The sequence below is a fragment of the Grampus griseus genome, assembly GCF_964374135.1.
Source record: "Grampus griseus genome assembly, chromosome: 12".
Classification (NCBI taxonomy): domain Eukaryota; kingdom Metazoa; phylum Chordata; class Mammalia; order Artiodactyla; family Delphinidae; genus Grampus; species Grampus griseus.
The window spans coordinates 30,780,480-30,795,111 of record NC_139006.1 but is presented as its reverse complement, the minus strand read 5'-3'; the positions used below and the strand labels follow the sequence as shown (position 1 = coordinate 30,795,111).

Genomic DNA, 14,632 nt, shown 5'->3' with positions numbered 1-14,632 from the left:
CTTAAAAATCAGTCTGTTCAGTTACCCATTCAGTGCCTAAATCCCTTTCAGTATTACGCAAGATGGAGGAGATATGGGGACATATGTATATGTATAGTTGATTCACTTTGTTATAAAGCAGAAACTAACACACCATTGTAAAGCAATTATACTCCGATAAAGATGTTTAAAAAAATGGATATATATATATATATCCATTCTCTTTCAGATCCTTTTCCTTTATAGGTTATTACAAAATAGTGAGTATAGTTCCTTGTGCTGTACAATAGGTCCTTGATGGTTATCTCTTTTTTATATAATAGTGTGTATATATTACTCCCTAATTTATCTCTCCCCCACCACCTTTCCCCTTTGGTAACGTAAATTTGTTTTCTATTTCTGTGGGTCTATTTCCATTTTTTGAATAAGTTCATTTGTATCCTTTTTTTAGATTCCACATATAAGTGATATCATATGATATTTGTCTTTCTCTGTCTGACTCACTTCACTTAGTATGATAATCTCTAGGTCCATCCGTGTTGCTGCAGATGACATTATTTCACTTTTTCTATGGCTGAGTAATATTCCATTGCATATATATGACACATCTTCTTAAACCAATCATCTTGACGCACGTGATCTGAGAACTGGGCTAATACAGAACCGACAGGTGCTGTTGGACCTGCTGAATGTATTCAGCCTCAGGAAACAAGACCAGGATTAAAGTGTGAATGCCAGGATTTCAAAGGGAAAGAATGAATATGGCCCTCAGAAGCGCATCTTTCTCTGGCGTTTGGGCACGTGATCTGTTCTCGTTTTAATCCTCCCCCCGTCCCTGTCCCCATGGTCTTTGGTCCTTTTCTTGGGGCGCCCCCTCCTCTCCTGTCCTGTCACTTTCCATCTGGCACTGGCATCGCCTCTTCTTTCTCTGCGGGTCTCACTTCTTCCTCTTCCTTTTGTTCTCTCCGTCTCCCTGCCTCTCCCTCCTGCCTTCCACAGACCTTCCTGGTTTGTTTCTCTGCTCATCTCATTCCCCTTACGTGTGGCCTCAGTGGTCGACAGTCTTCAGGCAGCTATTCTGCTCACGTTTTCCAAGTGGGATTTTCAACTTGCATGAAATTCCTGGTGATGCCACAAATTTAAATGAGTCAATCTGAGTAATTAATCTTATAGATATTTAAATTTTGCCATGCGTCCCTAATTCTAAATATACATTTTAGTAGTGCTACATGCTCTTCAGTTAAATTATCTTAAGCACGCTTAATCTTACTTGGTTTGGTTTGTATTTTCCATTTTTGGGAATATCCACTTACGGATACTGAATATATGAGTCTCAAGGAGCATCCTTGCCTGATGGAAAGAGGTCAGAGTTAGACAGCATCTCATATAGTATTATAGGGAATTTATCATGCTTCAAAATATTAAAAATGGGAATTATTTTAATTTAAAAATGCTATCGAGGGCTTCCCTGGTGGCACAGTGGTTGAGAGTCCGCCTGCCGATGCAGGGGACACGGGTTCGTGCCCCGGTCCGGGAAGATCCCACATACCGCGGAGCGGCTAGGCCCGTGAGCCATGGCCACTGAGCCTGTGCATCCGGAGCCTGTGCTCTGCAACAGGAGAGGCCACAACAGTGAGAGGCCCGCGTACCGGAAAAAAAAAAAAATTGCTATCGATTAAGAGAATAAATGAATTTGTACCATAAAAGGCATGCAGTACCACAGAAATATAAATATTCTTCTGAATATTTGATCTTTTACCCAAGATAAGCTGATTTTTTCCCCCATTGTATTGGAAATATTAATAAGAAAAGGTCAGTGATTTAGGCCAATTCCCTGTCCTGTTTGATCTGTTTGTAGTATTTAAAAGGAGTTGGAAAATAACTTGATTTTAGGAGCCATTTGAATTCCCATTAAAAAACAAAAATTTTTTTTAAAGGAAGGTTTTATTTATTTATTTATTATTTATTTTTTTGGCTGCCTTGGGTCTTTGTTGCTGCCCGCGGGTTTTCTCTAGTTGCAGTGAGCGGGGGCTACTCTTTGTTGCGGTGTGCGGGCTTCTTACTGCGGTGGCTTCTCTTGTTGTGGAGCATGGGCTCTAGGCACGTGGGTTTCAACAGTTGGGGCACGCGGGCTCAGTAGTTGTGGCTCGTGGGCTCTAGAGCGCAGGCTAAGTAGTTGTGGCGCACGGACTTAGTTGCTCCACGGCACATGGGATCTCCCTGGACCAGGGCTTGAACCCGTGTCCCCTGCATTGGCAGGCGGATTCTTAACCACTGTGCCACCAGAGAAGTCCAAAAAACACAATTCTTATAAATAGATAATAACTCTCTATAGAGATTTTTAGGTTATTCATCCAAAAAAATAACCTTAAAATTTTTATTCCCTTTTGACCTAATAATTTTAGGAAATAGGGATTGTCCTAAGATCATTTATAATAGTGACATATATAAATAATTTAAATGTGTAGCAAGAGAGAACTACTTATATAAATAATGGCTACAGCCATACAGTGGAAAACATTAAAAAGCATGTTTTTGAAATTATCTAATGCTATGAAAAATTCTACAGATATCACAAGAAATTTAAATGAAGAGATCATATATATATATATCATATATATCATATATGATATATATATATCATATATGATATATATGATATATATATATCATATATATCATAGAATATGATATATAGAATATGAGTTTCCCCATAAGAGAGGCTCCGAGTCCTCAGGACAAAATCCCCGGTTCCAGGCAGAGCTCGGCACCAGGTGTCCAGGATCATATATATATATATCATATATATCATATATGATATATATATTATGATATATAATATATGATATATATAATATATATATCATATATAATATATACGTATATATATAATATCATATATTATATATATATAAAACCACTATTTCAAAGTTTATTTAAATTAAAATGATCTGTAACAAAAAGTTAACTAAACCTTGCCAATGCTTATTCTTTTTCTTTTCTTTTCTCTTCCTTTCTTTCTTTTGTTTTGGTATAATTGCCATTCTACTGGGTATGAAGTGATATCTCATTGTGGTCTTGATTTGCATTTCCCTAATGGCTAATGATGTTGAGCATCTTTTCATGTGCTTATTGGTCATTTCTGTATCTTCTTTGGGGAAAATGTCTATTTAAGTCCTTTGTGCATTTTAAAATTGGATTGTTTGGTTTTTGTTGCTGTTGTTTTGCTGAGTTGTAGAGCTTCTTTATGTATTCAGGATATTAATCCCTTATGAGATAAGTTATTTGTAAATATTTTCTCTCATTCTGTTGTTGTATTTTTACTCTCTTGGTAGTGTCCTTTGATGCACAAAAGTTTGTATTTTGATGAAGTCAAGTTTACCTATTTTTTTCTTTTGTTGCCTGTGATTTTTTTGTTGATTTCTTTTGTTGCCTGTGATTTCTTTTGTTGCCTGTTGCATTGTATTTAAGAAATCAATTCCAAATCTAGGATCATGAAGATTTCCCCCTATGTTTTCTTCTGAGAGATTTATACTTTTAGCTCTTAATTTTAGGTATTTGATCATTTGATTTAATTTTGTATAAAATGAAAGCCAAGTTCATTGTTTTGCACATGGATGTCCAGTTTTACCAGCACCATTTCTTGAAAAAAGTATCATTTCCCCATTGAATGATCTTGGCACCCATGTCAAAAATCCACTGACCAGACCTGTGAGGGTCTATTTCTGGGTTCTCTGTCCTATTCCATTGGTCTATGTCTGTCCTTATGCTAGTACCACACTGTGTTTTGATTACAGTAGCTTTGTAGTAAGTTTTGAAGTTGAGAAGTGTGAGTCCTCCAACTTTGTTATTTTATTTTGGCTACAGTGACGGCTTTTGAATAGAACTGTTGCTAGCCCATAAGACCTAAACTGGCCTTAAAGATTTGCTGTGTAACTCTGACAAATCAGTATTCATGATTATTGCGCATCTCTGAAAAGCCACAGGAGTTTTCAATATCCTGATATTCATTGTATTACTGTCCTATTGCTGCTGTAACAAGTTACCACAAACTTAGTGGCTTCATTATCTCACTGTTCTGGAGGTCAGAAGTCCTGAAATAAGGTGATGGCAGGGCTGGCTCCTTCTGGAAGCTGTAGAGGAGGATCTGTCCTTTGTTTCTGCAGCTTCCAGAAGCTTCCTGCATTTCGTGGCCCATGGTCCCTTCCTCAGTCTTCAAAGCACTTGCTTCTCTGGTCACATCTCCTTCTGCATCTGACCTTCCTACTTTCTCCTACCTTATCATTACATTGGGCCTACCTGGATAATCTAGCATAATCTTCCCATCTCTAGATCCTTATTTTTTTATTATTATTTTTTGATGGTGCTAATATATCCTTTAATGGCAGAATGTGGTAATTATTGAATTAATTATTGCTAACATAATTTTCAAATGAAAAAAGAATAGGAAAAAAACACAAATTAAACATGACACAACCTGACCAAACACATGTCAAATTACAGTTTCAAGGTTATTTTACAAAATACCATAGATCCTTATTTTAATCTCATCTGCAAACTCCCAGGTTCTGGTGACCAGGGAGTCGACATCTTTGGGGGCCGCTATTTTGCCTACTACGATTACAATGACTGGGCAGTGTTGCTGACAGAGGGGCACACAGATCCTCTAAAATATCCTTTTGTTTTTCCCTGTTGGTATCCCTTGCAAATAAAGATTCACTGTCCAGCTGTAAGGATCAGGTATAAGTTTGTTAATATAACAATCTCACATTTCTTTCCTACCTATGGAACTTTTTTCCACTGAGACTATGACTCCTAGAGTCAGCAAATATTAATTGAGCTCTATTCCCTGTGCACCCATGTCCACAAAATGAATACATCTGTTTCATGACCTTGAGGAACTTATAATCTCCTAGAAAAGAAAGATGGTGCTGCAGTGTAACCCACTTTTAAAAATTTTCTTTCTTTTTTATTTAATTTTTATTTTATATTAGGGTATAGTTGATTTACAATGTTGTGTTAGTTTCAGGTGTACAGCAAAGTGATTCAGTATATATATCCATTATTTTTCAGATTCTTTTCCCATATAGGTTTTTACAGAGTATTGAGTAGAGTTCCCTGTGCTATACAGTAGGTCCTTGTTGATTATCTATTTTATATATAGTAGTGTGTGTATGTTAATCCCAACCTCCTAATTTATCCCTCCCCTGACCTTTCCCCTTTAGTAACCATAAGTTTGTTTTCTATGTCTACGAGTCTGTTTCTGTTTTATAAATAAGTTCATTTGTATTGTTTTTTAGATTCCACATATGAGTGATATAATACGATATTTGTCTTTCTCTGTCTGACTTGCTTCACTTAGTGTGATAACCTCTAGGTCCATCCATGTTGCTGCAAATGGCATTATTTCTATCTTTTTTATGGCTGAGTAGTATTCCATTGTATATATGTACCACATCTTCTTTATCTATTCGTCTGTCAATGGACATTTAGGTTGCTTCCATGTCCTGGCTATTGTATATAATGCTGCTATGATCATTGGGGAGCATGTATCTTTTCAAATTATGGTTTTCTCCAGGTATATGCCCAGGAGTGGGATTGCTGGATCATATGGTAACCCACTTTTATAGATTATATTTCCCAAATAGCTTTAGAATCCCTCCCTTCCTATCTCTCATCCCTCCTTTTGTTGTGTGTTACTATGATTTTTGCAGAAAATACAGCCAGTTTCCTTGACATCAGTTGGGCTCCCACACTCCTTGCTTTGGGCCTTTACTGTACCCACAGATGTGCTCACGTCACCCTTTTGCCAAAAATCCTTGTGTTCTTGGCATCAGGATAAACTGTAACCCTCCACAGGTCCTATTCCTGGGTGTGGGCTCCACCATTCCAGCCTCATCACCTGCCATTCCAGGAGCACATTGTGTTCTAGTGGAATAGAATAAACCTACCGCCCCACAGTTCAGCAGTCTTGGCTGTTGACTTTTACAGAGCTCTTCTCACTTACTGGCTCCATTTTTCCTCCTTCACTGCCCGAGAAAGTCCTGTGCACCCCCAGTTCTGGCCTCAAGTCATGCTTTCTAGAGAGCCAACCCTCACCCCCCTCGCTGGTGAGGAGGCTCTTTTTCCTGGGTTTACTCTGTCAGGCAGTTCCTCGGTCTGTAGTGTAATTAGTGCCTTACCTGTCTATTTTTCTAACCAGACTATGGATTCAATTAGGTAAGGGATGGTTCTCTTAACCCCATGCTCCCTGTGTATGTAGAGTGCCTGCCTCATAAAAGATGTTTATTAAGTGTGGGTTGAATGAATGCTTGGATCCACCTACGTGTGAATGATGTAATAGAAAATACCTGCAGATTGAAGCAAGATTTATGATAGCATGTGGATTCTAAGCTAAAATGATTGCTAGCTGCACTCTTCTCCTTTCTATATACTGTTTCTCTTGAAGAAGCTGAATCTAACTTTCTGTGTGATTAAATACATGGGCTTAAAAAAAAGTCCCATTCCTGAGAGTTCATGTGACTCATTGGAGTTCTGTAAAGCTGTTAGTTTGAAGCTGTTTATTTTAAAGGATAAATTTGTGGCATGAAGTCAACAGCTATGAAGTAAAGCTCCTCTCAACATATATATGAATCCAACACAGAGGTTTTCTTAACCTTGACTGCCCTCAGTACATCCTTGAATACTTGTGAGGGATCCATAAGGGCACACTTTAAAATTCTTTTGAATGAACATTCTTTTGAGACAGGCTTATTTCATTAGGACAAATATTACAAGATGACTATAGAAGTATATTCTTACAAGATTCATGCCACAAGTAAGTAAATAAATAAGTAGATAGCCCTTTTGTTTTTGTCATTGTTAATAAACAAAACAAATAATTATAAATGTGGAGTATGCCTTTCTTCAGGGCTCTTTTTTTTTTTTTTCAAAACGAGATTAGGTTTTTTTTCAGTCTGAAAAAGACAAACTTAATTTTATAGAGTAGTAGGTCTAAGGTTACTCCTAGTGGTAGAATTTAATTATTTATTATATTTATTTGGGGGAGAGGATGGGAGACAATGTATGAATACAGAGAGAAATACTTTCTCCTGTTGTATTAATAATGCTGGATTGATGTTGTTTTGTTTAACTTCTCAGTGCCCTTTGTCAGACCAAATTAATGGGATTTAGTAATAAAAAAGACTCACATAGGATATATAAGGTATATATTTAATGTCACATTCAGATCTATGACTCTTTAAGCTATTAACAAGGCTGTTTTGACAGCTAGTACTAAAGATGGTGGGAACTGTTCTTCCGCGGGCCCGACGTTTCCTTCGCTGTGGCAGGAACTGTACTGGCGCAGCACCGGGATGCCTTGTCTCTTTCCACGCGCGGCTGCTGGACCGGAAGCCGGGAGCACGCCCGGCCCAGTCCCTCCTTGGGAGCTCACTCCCCACGGCAGCCCTTCCTCCATCCTGCGAGTTTGCCAGCAGCACCCCACGTGGGGGGCCGGGGATGGTGTGGTTTTGCAGTGCGGCCCGTGGCTGGGTGGGTGAGTCTAATTCCGTGCTTCAGTTCTCGCAAGCTGATGGTTACCGCGCATCGGCCGTGTTCTGCGTATTCTGCAGGGCCAGGTCCACGGGTACTAAACGAGGTGTTTGACAGCCTGTCCGCCTTTCTTCTTGAACTCATCCCTCAGCTGGTCCAGAATCCGGGCAGGGACTTGTGGTCCCGATCATTAGGCAAGTGTCTTTGGGCATGTATATCTTTAACTTCTCACAACTGCCCTGACAGAGTTGTATTGTCCCCTTACAGATGAGGAAAGGGGGGCCCCAGGAGCATAAATCACTCTGACGTTAGGTTTGGCACCCTGGTCCGTCTACTCCCAAACTCATGTCCGTTAGGACATACTGACAAAGAAAATATCACAGCAAAAGCTTTTAAAAGGCTGTGCTTAATATAAATCACTGAGTTCAACAGGTGAGTTTTATTATTGGTAGCCTGGCGTGTTCATACCTATAAACACAAACATTTTCATACGGTCTGCGAGTCCCTGAATACACAGGTGCGCGCCCACCTCCCCCGGGCCTCTTGTTCTCTCTCCTCTGACCGGGCCACTCCTTTTCTTCCACCCTCCCCTTTGCCTGGCAGTTCCTACTTACCCTTCAGATCTCAGCTCCAATGTCACTTCCTCAAAACGGCACCATATCTAAAGACGGCCTCATTGTGATTTCCGCCAGCCACCTGCCTTGGCCATCATTGGTGATCATGCATCCATTTCAAGCCTGTATTCCCCAGCAACTGAAGCACTACTGTGAACACTGGGGCCACTTTTCTGTTGTCCACTCTTGTGAGCCTAGTGTCCTAACACAGTGACAGCACGTGGATGGCACCCAGCATGGTTGCTGGGTGAATAATTGGACATAATGCTTGGTGTCATGCATTTGCCTTAAGGTCTTTGCCCATTGTTTTCTCCTTAATACTTGCAAATAACATGTTAAAGATAGCCTCTTTCCTGATAATTGTAAGAAAAAGAATATATAGGACTGAAATCTATAATCTTTCTTGAGGCTTTAAACTGTGGGAAGCAGAGAATGGATTTCCAAGTGTGCGTAACTAAGGACTTAATTAATGTCTCCGGGATAGTGTAAAGACAACACTGTTCCAGTGTTGGAACCTGCTTTTTGTGGTCCTGGGCTGTGGGATGTGCAAAGGAACTTCTCTCCTAGCATTTCAGTGTCAGGCAATATTAAGCACCTACTTCTGCTTGGTTCTGATGGCTCCAGGAAGAAAATCCTAAAGCTGAGACTCATCCTTCAGAACTTATGCTAATACCTACTTACATTTTTAATGTAGCTCTTGATAAGTTGTTTATCAGTTCATGTATAAAATGAGGTCAGTCATAGGGTAGTGTACGAATTAATTTTGTTTCCAAGCCAAGTATAAAAAAAATGATTTAAGTATTACAGAAAGACTAAATGTTAATAGTTTGGGAGCAAAATGAAGAATTTTTCCATGTGCTTTTTCCTCTCCTCCTGTTGAGGCAGAATAACATAATGAACATTTTAAAGGGGCAAAACCAAAGACATTTCTGAACACTTAATTTTGCATCCCTCAAATCCTGAAAGTGTTGATCGAGGCAGAATTTCAGTTTCTGGGCACCTGTTTTCCTGGAACAACTGCCATGGTTAATAAACCGTGGAAGCAAGATCTGTAAGGAGGTAACATCAGTAACATCCATTCTGTGCCTTCAGATGTCTTCCTGGTTCCATATGACAGCTGATATTGTTTCTTTCTGCTCTCCCCATCCCCGTGTTTACAGGGCATTGATGTACGGGATGCTCCTCTGAAGGAAATAAAGGTGACTAGTTCCCGGCGATTCATAGCATCGTTTAATGTCATGAATACAACCAAACGAGATGCTGGAAAATACCGCTGCATGATTCGAACCGATGGAGGAGTTGGCCTATCCAACTATGCAGAATTGGTAGTTAAAGGTATTTAATGTTATTTTTATACCTCCAAATAGTCTATTAAAAGAGACATGTGGGATGGTTGTGAGTTCATGATTTGTTGAAAGCTCAGACTTACTCTCGTCTGTTTCTGAACGGTAGTTTGGTGACAGGCTGTATGGATGGATTACATTTTAAGTACAAATTTTGCACCTGAGCAATACTTTTGAAAAATGTATTTTATTTATGTTGGTTCAGTTGCATACAAAGCAATGAATGTGCTCCGGGAAAGTTCTTTTGCCAACTCTGTGTACAGAGATTGCAACCCTATAAATTTTTTTTTAAGGAATAAAATTTTTTTACTGATAGAAAATCACTTAAAATGCAAATATTCCCCAGCCACGGTGTTTATGATAGCAGGGTGGTTAATAAAATGAAGCAGTGTCAGTATAAAAATGTGCCGTCATATCATACAAGCCACATTGATAGTAGTGGGTTAACATTCATAATGTTGCTGTTAGGTTCTATTACTATATTTTGCATGACTGAAAAATTGAGTCATTATATTCAGGAAGGTGGGAGACGAGTAAAAAAAGGTGGGGGATAAATTTCCTTTGGCTGGTCTGATGTTTTTTGTGTGTGCATGGACTTAGGAGTTTATAGTATTAAGCTGGTAAGGCAATTTTGGTCCCAGACAGAATTTGGACTTTTAGATATACCGTGAGGCATTTTTATACCTTGTAGCAAGCCATTGCTGCTTCCTCCTACGGGAAGACAATGATGCCTGCTTGTCACATGTTCTCCCCTGCATTTATTAAATGGGGAACATAAAATTGGTCTCTTTTGAATGGACTGTTCCTTTTGTCAGCAAATTTCTCTATGTCGGCAGTTTTACAGACTGCAGGGTTCAAACCCCAGAGCTAGCTGTGTGGGCGTGGTCCTATGGCTTACCCTCTCCGTGCTTCTGTTTCCTCATGTTTAAAATAGACATAATAGGGCTTCCCTGGTGGTGCAGTGATTGAGAGTCCACCTGCCAATGCAGGGGACACGGGTTCGTGCCCCAGTGCAGGAAGATCCCACGTGCCGCGGAGCGGCTGGGCCCGTGAGCCATGGATACTGAGCCTGCGCGTCCGGAGCCTGTGCTCCGCAACGGGAGAGGCCACAACAGTGAGAGGCCCACATACGGCCAAAAAAAAAAAATAAATAATAATAATAAATAAATAAAATAAAATAAAATAGACATAATAATGTGACCGACCCTAAAGGGCCATCAGGAGGACCAGATGCAAAAGGTATGTGAATGGCACTTAGAACAGGAGACCCAGTAGGCAACCGGCACCTGTTCAGGCTGTGATGGGGCATTGAGTAGCTCTTATTCTCTGTTCTCGTCCATCAGTGGTCCTCATCTGAGAATGCATGGCTGAACCACCTTTCCAAATAAAACAAAATACAAATACCTGCCCACCTATTCTCTACCACCATTACCACACCCATGTTGAATCAGAATCTCTGGGACCAGAGCCTCTGCCATAAAATCTATAGGTGATCCAGGCAGACGCTACTGCTGTGACATCAGCTCTGCCAACGTTAGTCACGCCTGGCTTGGGGGGAGCTTGCCCCCAGCACTGTTTATCTGCAGCAGTGGCTAATGTTCTGTGGAAGGAAGCCAGGAAGCACACCCTGCAATATCTGCTCACATGGTCTAATTTGCCACACCAGAGCCCTGTGATTTTGGGTTTGTAGTGAAACTGTAGCCCGTCTGGCTAGTTTCCGAGTTTAGGTTTTACCTGTAAGAAAACTAAAACTCTGCATAGATGTGCACACCCTCCCCTGCAGAAGCCTCTCGGGGAAGCGAGGGGTTTCCTTGTGGAAAATGGACACCATTTGCCAACAGATCCAGCAGAACGGCCGCTGCGCTGTTGCCACGGCTGAGTTCTTTATTGTCATCACTGTCACTTAATTTTCATCTTGGTCCCGTTCTTTGTGACTGTGTTCTGTTTTCTGATTTCTGGTTGCTACAGTGCTTCACTGTGCCCGTGCCCGGTGAGGCGTGGTGCTTTGTAATCAGTACGATAGAAATCTAGTCACCTCTTTAAAAATTGCCTCTGTGGGAAAGTTAATTTGTTGGGAGTCCTAAGCAAGTCAGAAATTTCTAGTCTGCCACAACACACATAAGCACAGAGCCTGAGTGGGTCCTTACTCACATTTCTGCCGCACGTTTTCCTGCCTTACGACAACGTGGAGGGATCTTGGGTCATGGTGATAAAATGTCCAGGCACCCTTTGCATCTCTGCACCCTGCCACAGCTGGTGACAATTGGCTTGCAGATATGGCTCAAATCTGGAGTTTGACTTTTCCTCCATTTATAATTTTTATAGCCATATTTTGCATGTATTTGATTTTTCAAAATGAGATAACATGCTGGATTCTACTAATTAAATAAAGCACTGCATTGACACAATTACTTTAAAATATATAATGGCATGTTTAGGCCACCTGTATGATTGAATACTTTGTATATGCATGTGTTTAGAGTGCTAATTTTTTCAAAATGGGAAAAACTTAAGTCCAAAGAGTTTATAACTTCCTTAAGGTCATTCCCTGATTTGATGCTGGCCCACAAATGAAGCCCAGGTCATTTTAAACTATCATTCTTGTCTGTTTTATGTCTAACACTGCTTTTGGTAATCAAAGACATAAAAATATTTCATGTAATCTCCACAATTCATGTATATATACATATATGCCAAGATCATATTTAATTATAGGAGACATATATTAGGAATTCATATATGTATATCAATTAGATATATGTATATGATATGTATCTATAGGTATATAAATTGTTTCTTTGCTGGCTTGATTTAGAATTATTTTTATCATGCTCTTTCACTTGGATTAAATATTTTAAATTGCTTTTTATCACTTAGTATAGATTGAGTTCCTTCCTTCTTTCCCTTTGAGAAAATTTATTCAAAATTTAAATATTGAGATTGTTTCAAGATGGCGGAGTAGAAGGACGTGCTCTCACTACCTCTTCCAAGAGCACCTGAATCACAACTAACTGCTGAACAATCATCGACAGGAAGACACTGGAACTCACCAAAAAAGGTACCCCACATCCAAAGACAAAGGAGAAGCCACAATGAAACGGTAGGAGGGGCACAATCACAATAAAATCAATTCCCATAACTGCTAGGTGGATGACTCACAAACTGGAGAACACTTATACCACAGAAGTCCACCCACTGGAGTGAAGGTTCTGAGCCCCCCGTCAGGCTTCCCAACCTGGGGGTCCGGCAACGGGAGGAGGAATTCCTAGAGAATCAGACTGTGAAGGCTAGTGAGATTTGATTGCAGGACTTTGACATGACTGGGGGAAACAGAGACTCCACTCTTGGAGGGCACACACAAAGTAGTGTGCGCATCGGGACCCAGGGAAGGAGCAGTGACCCCAGGGGACAGTGAGCCAGACCCACCTGCTAGTGTTGGAGGGTTTTCTGCAGAGGCTGGGGGTGGCTGTGGCTCACCATGGGGGCAAGGACACTGGCAGCAGAAGTTCTGGGAAGTAATCCTTGGTGTGAGAACCTCCCAGAGTCTGCCATTGGTCCCACCAGAGAGCCAGGTGGGCTCCAGTGTTGGGTCGCCTCAGGCCAGACAACCAACAAGGAGGGAACCCAGCCCCACCCATCAGCAGACAAGCAGATTAAAGTTTTACTGAGCTCTGCCCACCAGAGCAACAGCCAGCTCTACCCACCACCAGTCCCTCCCATCAGGAAACTTGCACAAGCCTCTTAGATAGCCTCATCCACCAGAGGGCAGACAGCAGAAGCAAGAACTACAATCCTGGAGCCTGTGGAACAAAAACCACATTCACAGAAAGATAGACAAGATGAAAAGGCAGAGGGCTATGTACCAGATGAAGGAACAAGATAAAACCCCAGAAAAGAAACTAAATGAAGTGGAGATTGGAGACCTTCCAGAGAAAGAATTCACAATAATGATAGTGAAGATGCGCCAGGAGCTTGGAAAAAGAATGGAGGCAAAGATCGAGAAGATGCAAGAAATGTTTAACAAAGACCTAGAAGAATTAAAGAACAAACAAACAGAGGTGAACAATACAGTAACTGAAATGAACAATACACTAGAGGGCTTCCCGGGTGGCGCAGTGGTTGAGAGTCCGCCTGCCGATGCAGGGGACACAGGTTCGTGCCCCGGTCCAAGAAGATCCCACATGCTGCGGAGTGGCTGGGCTGCTGAGTCTGTGCGTCCGGAGCCTGTGCTCCACAACGGGAGAGGCCACAACAGTGGGAGGCCCGCGTACCGCAAAAAAAAAAAAAAAAGAATACACTAGAAGGAATCAATAGCAGAATAACTGAGGCAGAAGAACAGATAAGGAACCTGGAAGACAAAATGGTGGAATTCACTGCTGCAGAACAGGGTAAAGAAAAAAGAATGAAATGAAATGAAGACAGCCTAAGAGACCTCTGGGACAACATTAAACACAACAACATTCACGTTATAGGGGTCCCAGAAGGAGAAGAGAGAGAGAAAGGACCAGAGAAAATATCTGAAGAGATTATAGTTGAAAACTTCCCTAACACGGGAAAGGAAATAGCCACCCAAGTCCAGGAAGCGCAGAGAGTCCCAGGCAGGAGAAACCCAAGGAGAAACATGCCGAGACACATAGTAATCGAATTGGCAAAAATTAAAGACGAAAAGTTATTGAAAGCAGCAAGGGAAAAACGACAAATAACATACAAGGGAACTCCCATAAGGTTAACGCTGACTTCTCAGCAGAAACTCTACAAGCCAGAAGGGAGTGCCATGATATACTTAAAGTGATGAAAGGGAAGAAACTACAACCAGAATTACTCTCCCAGCAAGGATCTCATTCAGATTCGATGGAGAAATCAGAAGCTTTACAGACAAGCAAAAGCTAAGAGAATTCAGCATCACCAAACCAGCTGTACAACAAATGCTAAAGGAACTTCTCTAAGTGGGAAACACAAGAGAAGAAAAGAACCTACAAAAACAAACCCAAAACAATTAAGAAAATGGTAATAGGAACATACATCTAGATAATTACCTTAAACGTGAATTGATTAAACGCTCCAACCAAATGACACAGGCTCGCTGAATGGATACAAAAGCAAGACCCATATATATGCTGTCTACAAGAGACCCACTTCAGACCTAGGGACACATACAGACGG

At 40.8% G+C, this 14,632-nt stretch overlaps 1 protein-coding gene across 4 annotated transcripts in view; it reads left to right on the top strand.

The window, feature by feature from the left end:
* The window catches only part of PTPRM (protein tyrosine phosphatase receptor type M), a 746,863-nt gene that overhangs the window by 312,154 nt on the left and 420,077 nt on the right, over window positions 1–14,632 (top strand). For all 4 annotated transcript variants that reach the window (XM_082668014.1, XM_082668012.1, XM_082668013.1 and 1 more), the window contains exon 6: window positions 9,287–9,461. In XM_082668014.1, the coding sequence (XP_082524140.1) occupies window positions 9,287–9,461 (175 nt within the window). The remainder of the gene's footprint in view (window positions 1–9,286; window positions 9,462–14,632) is intronic.